Source organism: Octodon degus, unplaced genomic scaffold (genome assembly GCF_000260255.1).
Source record: "Octodon degus isolate 3935 unplaced genomic scaffold, OctDeg1.0 scaffold00113, whole genome shotgun sequence".
Taxonomy (NCBI): domain Eukaryota; kingdom Metazoa; phylum Chordata; class Mammalia; order Rodentia; family Octodontidae; genus Octodon; species Octodon degus.
Window position 1 is genome coordinate 8,182,631 of NW_004524689.1, and position 7,350 is coordinate 8,189,980.

Sequence of the window (7,350 nt, forward strand, 5' to 3'; positions counted from 1 at the left end):
GGTAAGGACATCCAGGCTCCAGACTGGTATAGGTACACGAAATCCCGGCTCCTGGTGTAGAATCTGGGGTGTAGGGTTGCGGCTCCACCCATTCCTGGCTCCAATCCGAGGGCGGGAAGTAGATCGGCGGCAACAGGACCCGGGGGCGCAGGGACGCAAGGCGCGGGCAAGGAACCTCGCCGGGGGTAGGGGTGGGGGTGAGGGTGGGGACCCCGCGGCACCGCCCCCGGGGCGGAGCCCAGTGCGTGGCAGCCACCGCCGGCCCCGACGCGAAGTTTCCAGTCCAGCGAGGGCAGCCGCCGCGTCTGTCGATCTTCCGCAGACCCCGGCCATGCGACCGCTGCTGCTCCTGGCCCCTCTCGGCTGGCTGCTCCTGGCCACTCTGGGCTGGCTGCTCCTGGTGGACGCGAAGGGCGACGCCAAACCGGAGGGTGAGCGCGTGGTGGGGCGGGAGGCGCGCGGAGTCTGGTCCCGGTGGCCTCACTGAAGATCCGTGGGTCCCGGAGGCCTGAGCTGGGGCTGCGAGGTGTTGGATTCCAGCCACTTGTCCTTTTACTCCTGGTGACTCATTGAAATCACTTGGGGGCTGCGGCTCCCACGTTCGTGCAGCAAGCCGGAGAAGGTGACATCAAAGTCCCATTCAGCGCGGAGCGTTAACGTTTAGTGCTGGTCCCGGCCAAGTGAACAGAGGTCAGCTAAGGGCCATCGCCTCTCTGGAAGCCGTTGCCTTCCCTTACTCCCACTTTCCACCTGAGGCTCCTGTGCATTCACTGTCCAGATTCACAGTCCAGGGTTGTGCTGGTCTGGGGGATCCCCAACCCCCAGGTGTGTTTGGTTCCTGAGCTCCTGGGCCTCACTGCTGCAGGGGTGCAGGGCCCTGGGTGGAATGGGAGGAAGTTGCCAAGCAGTGGGAGCTTTCACTGTGGCCTCTGTGGGGCCCCTGCCTGGAGGCCTTCTCTGCAGTTCACATGTGGGTAAACTGAGGCTCAGACAAAGGAAGCTACTGCTCAGGGTGGTCTGACTGTGAAGTAGGTCCCTATTCTGCAGGGCTCCTAGTCTTGTGCTCCTTCTACTTTTCCAAGGTGGAGTAGGTGTCTGAGGGAGGCTCCCCTCTCCCCAGCCAGCCCTTCCCTGGGCCAGCATTAGGGCTGCCCCCTGGGCACCGAGGGCCCAGGGAGGCGGAAGAAGATGAGCATCCCAGCCAAGCCAAGCCAAGCTGGCTGTACCTTCCATGGCACCCCGTTCCACTCGGCCCACTGTGGTGGAAAACCTGGAGGCTGGGGTGTTGGGGTGGCTGGGGAACAGAGTGGGGAAGCCACTGTATCTCTGTTACCCCCTTAGTGCTTACCTCCTTTGGCCCTAGGATTTGCCTAGGGCCAAATCCTCCAGATGGCAGAGTCATTGTGCTTAATCGTCATCAGAATTAGGGGTCCAGCCTCGCACCAGGGCATCGTAGCTCACCTCTAGAATGCGAGCCGATGCCAGGGCCTTGAATGAGACTTCAGCTCCCTGCATTAACAGGCCTCGCCAAGCACATTCTTCCCCTCCTTCCCCTCCCTGCGTCCTCAGCCTGGCACGCAGACAGGTCAGAGAAGGCAGCATGGGAGACGCTGAGCACAGCGCTGGTGGCAGCGTGTGCAAAGGGCCTACATCGGCCTGGTCCACTCCCTGGCCAGCAGCCAGCAGCCCTATAATAGCCTCTGTTTTTTTCTGGGCCTCGCTTTCCCTGCTTCTGCTGACGGCCCCCCTCTACCCAGATCATCCCAGGAGAGAAACTGCAGCTGCCCACGATGAAGCCCAGAGAGGTGAGTGAGCAGTGGGACAGTGTGAAGTGAGGCTCCCCACTTCCTGGCCCCAGCGCGGCACAGGAGGAGGGCAGAGTGCATACAGGACCGGGCCACTCTTGTTTTGGGAGGGCAGGACTCAGGATGTGGCTGAGGTCCCTGGGGCGTGTGGTGGCAGGTGGCCAGTAGGAGGGCATGCCGAAGGTAGGGCGACAAAGGCATGCCGAAGGTAGGGCGACAACGGGAGGCCGCTCAGCTTCCCTTGCCCCATTTAGATGTTTTTTCCCATGTGGTGAATCAAACCTAGGCCCCGGCTTGGGAATGTGGTGGGAAGGGACTTCACACATTCATTCCCTCCTTAGTGAGTAGCCTGATGTGTGTACCAAGCCTGACCCCTTCCTGGGCTGGGCTGGTGCTGCTGGGGGAGAGGGGCATCCAGGGGGCCCTGCCAGTCAGGGCTGGGGCTCAGCCATCTCCTAAGGACCCCAAAGGTTCTGTTCCAGGAGCTTCCTCCTGGGCAGCCTGCTGGGCTTTGCCAACATCTTTCCCTGAATCCTCACATCCTTGGAGAAAGGTGCCGGTATGAGTCTCTTAGTACAGATGAGGAAACTGAGGCACAGGGAGGTGAAGACAGGGGTCTTGCTATGTAGCAACAGGCTGGGCTTGAACTTGCAATCTTCCTGCCTTGGCCTTCTGAGTGCTGGGATCACAGGCATGCAACACCACACTTGGATGCAAACTTCTCTCCTTACCACTCTACCTTGCAGTGCTACATTTATCTCCTCTGGCCCAAATTGCAGCTGGGTTGTTCTGCTGGGGTGGGCAGCAGGTGAGCAGGACCGAGTTCGCCAGCTGCCAGCCTCCACGTGGATAGGGCCTGAGGCCGGAGCGGAGGCTGAGTGAACACAGAGTGGGCCCTGATGCCGAATCCTCGCATCATGTGTTGCCCAGAGCCAGGCCAGATGGAAGGCATCAGAAAAGGCCTCCCCAAGTGTCTGGGTGAGGTACCCGCCTTGGGATGCCCAAGAGAGGTCTACAGTGGCTCGTCAGTGGCATTTTGGTTGTTGGCACTCTGCTGTGTCAGGCCCTTGGGCAGGAAGACTGTGAGGTTTAGAGTCTACCTGATGGGAATACCACCTGCTCTGTCCCTTCTCACTGCATGGTCTTGAGGGGGACAGCTGGGTGTGGTAGCACACACCTGTAATCCCAGCACTTGGGAGGCTGAGGCAGGAGGATCACTTCGTTCCAGGGCAGTGTAAGCTACATAGTGAGTTCAAGAACAGCTAGAACTGTATACCAAGAACCTGTCTCAAAAAACAAAACAAAAACCCCAACAGTGTTTTTAAAAAGGATTATCTGCCTTCTAGAGGGTAAATCTCAAAGTCACCTTCGCTCAGATCAGCTTTCTACCTTACTCCTTGAGGTCAGACAGAGCGTACTAGGTCTTGATCCTCCTGGGTCCCAACTAGGGAGATGGGACAGTGGGGAGATAGATGAGGCTCTGGCGTGGCAAAGGAGAAGGAAAGGCTTTGCAGCAGTGTGTCCACTGCTGAGCTGCTGAGGGACCAGCCACAGGGATGAGAGAGAGGAGGGCTTCCTGGAGGAGACAGACAGTGTTTCCTTAAGGAAGAAGGAGGCATTGCAGAGAGGCTAAGAGCGTGGGGACACTGAGTAACAGGGTGATTTTTGGGGGATATTAAAGGTTGATGCCAAGTCCCTGGAGAGGGTGTGCTTTGAGCTCTTGCTGCTGTCACAGGACCCAGGGGTGGCCTAGTGTCCCCGAATGTGGCCAACAGTAGGTCTGGGAGATCCGGGGCCCTGGGGCCCCAGAACCTGGATTTCAAACCTCCTGTATGATGTTGATGTATGGGACCCTTGGCCAGGCCCATGAGCACTGCATGGCCCAAGAGACTTGGTAGCAAGCAGGAACATGGTAAAGAGGCAGGCTGAGGAGGAGGAGGAAGAGGAGGAGGCTGTGGGGTGTGTAAGCAGGGTCTACTGTGGCTGGGGGACCTTCCTTACCTCCAGCCAGATGGCTTCCTTGGACAGAGACAGGGCCCTGCTGCAGATGCCGTGCCAAACCCAGGCAGTGCCCGCAGTCAGGTTAGGAGGCCCCTCGGGAGCTGGGCTGCTTGTGTCCAAGCCCTGGTGCTGCTGCTTCCTGGCTCCCTGAGGCAAGTTACACGCCACCCCTGAACCAAGCCTTGGAGTGGGGTCAGTGTCTATACTGCTTGGGACAGAATGCGGCCAGCCTGAAGTGAAAGGATTCGCCACTGTTACCCTTAGTTGAAAGCGGGAGCCTGGGACACATCGTGGTTCCGTGTCCCCTCCCCTGCCACCCAGTTTGGGAGCCTGTTCCCGGCGAGAATCCAGAATATTCTTGTCTCTCCCTCTCCCTCTCTCTCTCACATACACACTGGCTTTTTCCACCCATGAAATGTGACACTCTTCCGGTCCTCAGCAGCCCCCTTCAGGCCCCAGAGTTGGTCGCTGTGCTTTGTGTGTGTGTGTGTGCGCGCGCGTGCATGTGCGCGCGCACGTGCTTCTTACCTGGTAGAGACTTCACCATCAAGGCAGAAGTTGGGGGAGCCCTTCCCACTGTGAGCTGCTCCCGCTGCCCTGGACCCCTACTCTCTGCACCTGTCTGAAGCACCCACCCCTTCTGCCTGGGGAATGCCCACTACAGCTGGTTCCTGCCAATTGCTGCCAGCCGCCTGGCACCCGTAGGCCCCAGTCCTGGGGCCAGCAGGCTGCACCTCAGCATCTGCCAGCCCTGGCCAGCCAGTCCCTTTGTCTTTCTAGCGCGACTCCAGACTTCCTGTTGGTAGAGGGAGGGGCCCTACCCTCTGGCCTTTGGCCTGGACACTGAGGGACTGGGATTCACACAAGAAACCATAATGAGTGCCCTAAAGTGGCTCCTGCCTGCCAGGCTGGAGAGGGCAAACATCTGAGAAGGCTTCAGAGAGGTGGTAGAGAAGGAGTGTCGTTGTCACTGGTCCTGGGAGCTGCAGGACCATTAGAGAAAGGGGACACAGAGGGAGCCCAGGGCAGGACCCCTGGCGAGAGGAGAGATCTCAGAGTCTACAGACAGGGGCCCTTGAATTCCAGGTGAGGCATCCTCCTCGCACCGGTCAGCAGGAGCGGTGGCTCTTAGCATGCACCGGGAATCCCAGTCTGCGTTGTGTATGCCAGGCTCCTTTAACCGGTTCAGCAGGTGGTAGGTGCTGTTACCATTTCTACTTTCCAAGGGAGAAACTGAATCTCAGAGAGCTGTGGTCTCAGGAATTGTCTAGCAGGTACCATTGCAGAGGTGAAGCAGGGGAGAGGTCGTTGTTCAGAAGGTCAGAACAGCCTCCTCCCCCGTGAAGGTCAGGGAGAAGGTCAGGTTGGACTGGTGGAGAAAGCTCAGGCTGGTTTCCATCAGAGATGCCGCAGCCTGAGCTTGGCGTCAGGAAGGTCCTGTGGCTCAGTTAGGGGGTCTGCAGGGTGGGGTGGTCATGTCTGCCTGGACACAGGCGCGGAGGGTGCTGGCCTCCAGGCTTTGTCTTTGCTGCTCTTGCGCTGTGTCCGAAACTGGCTGGAGGGACTCCCGGCAGCAGTGCTCAGAGCCAGTTCCTCATTGGTCCCTGTTCAAGGCCCGAGTCCCACAGGGCCAGTGTGGTCACCTCACCAGTGGCTGCTGCTTGACACATGGGCTAATAGCCAAGAGCCCCTCGAGGGAACCGGGAGACCAGGCTCTGTCCCAGTGTTGCTGAGGAATCTTCCAGGCAGGCTGGGCCCCATCTGCAACGGGCTGGCATGAAGATGCGTCCTGCCGGGATGTGGCAGGTTACTTTGAGCAATGACCACTGCTGCCTGCCAACCTGGCACCCAGTTCTGCTCACCTCATGCCCCTCTGCCCGCAGATAACCTTTTAGTCCTCACTGTGGCCACAAAGGAGACGGAGGGCTTCCGCCGCTTCAAGCGCTCAGCACAGTTTTTCAACTACAAGATCCAGGTGAGGGGTTCTTGGGGGAGGAGCCCAGGGCTCTGGTGTTTCCCTTCTTATGCGGCCAGCGCTCCTGAGTCAGACTTGGGGATCCAGGGTGGCTTGGGGAAGCCCAAAGGAAGAGTGTAAGTGGGGCCAAGGAAGGGTAGGGTGAGGCTGTTCTAGGAGGTGACCGAGAGGGACATGGGCTCAGTATCCTCAGCATGCAAGTCTCTGGTGTGATGTTGGGGGGTGGAGCTGTGGACACAGATTGGCAGAAAGCCTGAAAGAAGGTGGATCATCTATGCAAGTGGGCATTGAAGCAGAGGGCTGCTTCAGGGGAAGCTGGATCCAGGATTGCCGGGAGCAACATGAGGGAATGTGGCTGGGGGAGGAGATTCTGAGTGGCCAGGCATGGTCACATGGCCTCTGGGAGCCAGGTCAGCCTCACACCTGCAGAATGGGGCAGAGGCGCCAGCCTAGCAGTGCAGTGTGCCCACTGCCCAGTGGGGAGGTGGGATTCAGCTGGTGGTAAGCAGCCTTCCTGTGCAGGCACTGGGCCTGGGAGAGGACTGGGACATGGAGAGGGGGACGACAGCAGGTGGAGGACAGAAGGTCCGGCTGCTGAAGAAGGCGCTGGAGAAGCACGCCGACAAGGAAGACCTGGTCATTCTCTTCACAGACAGGTGGGTGGCCCCGTTCAGGGCCCTGTGGACATCGGAATAGGGAGGGTCACTCAAGCTAAGATTGTTCGCTTTGAGGGATCCATGAACTCCTGGAGAAGGCTGTCCAGTGTAGCCCACTCCATTCCACTCTTGGGGCAAAGACAAGAGGGAATGACAGGCCCGCTGCACAGACCAAGGACCCTTTATGGGGAACATCCCTTCCCAAGGTTTGGGTGAGGCTCACAGGCTGCCCTGAATACCCCTGGGCAGATCCATTTCCCAGATGGTGGCCCAGGCTGTCGTAGGAGGAAGGGGCTGTGGGCCTCCACCCGTGTCCCCTCCTGCTGGGGGCCTGCCCTGTCACTGGGCCCCAAGGTACCTCTCCCTGCTCTGGCCACAGCTATGACGTGGTGTTTGCCTCGGGGCCCCGGGAGCTCTTGAAGAAGTTCCGGCAGGCGAAGAGCCGTGTGGTCTTCTCGGCAGAGGACCTCATCTACCCCGACCGCAGGCTGGAGGCCAAGTATCCCACAGTGGCTGATGGCAAGAGATTCCTGGGCTCCGGAGGTGAGAGGCTGCCTGGGGTCTGAGGCCCAGCAGCCGCCTTGGGAGGGTCCCCCTTTCCTGACAGTCAAGTGTATCTCGGGGCACCCTGAATTGAGCTCCAGGGTTCTCAGCCCCAAGCGTACTCCCATTCAGATGAGTGTTTGTCCTCAGCCATCCAGATGCATGGGTGAAACATGAGGTTGCCTTCTTCCACCCTTGGCTCCCTCACCTCCTGTCCACTATGAGTCATGTGACCCCTCCTTCCCAGAGAGCTCTCCAGTCCACCCTTGCAGGTCTACACTCACCACCCACCCTCCTCGTGGGCTCTGTGGTCTTCTCATTGCTTTGCCAGGCTCCACCCTCATCCCCTTGTGATCTCTTCTTCACCCAG

General features: G+C 59.3%; 1 protein-coding gene across 1 annotated transcript in view; it reads left to right on the forward strand.

The window, feature by feature from the left end:
• The first annotated feature begins 241 nt into the window (after positions 1–241).
• Positions 242–7,350, forward strand: part of Plod1 (procollagen-lysine,2-oxoglutarate 5-dioxygenase 1) — a 22,092-nt gene continuing 14,983 nt past the window's right edge. Inside the window, exons 1-4 of the mRNA XM_023699392.1 lie at positions 242–431; positions 5,690–5,781; positions 6,304–6,437; positions 6,817–6,980. Of these exons, the coding sequence (XP_023555160.1) occupies positions 332–431; positions 5,690–5,781; positions 6,304–6,437; positions 6,817–6,980 (490 nt within the window). The 5' untranslated portion in view covers positions 242–331. The remainder of the gene's footprint in view (positions 432–5,689; positions 5,782–6,303; positions 6,438–6,816; positions 6,981–7,350) is intronic.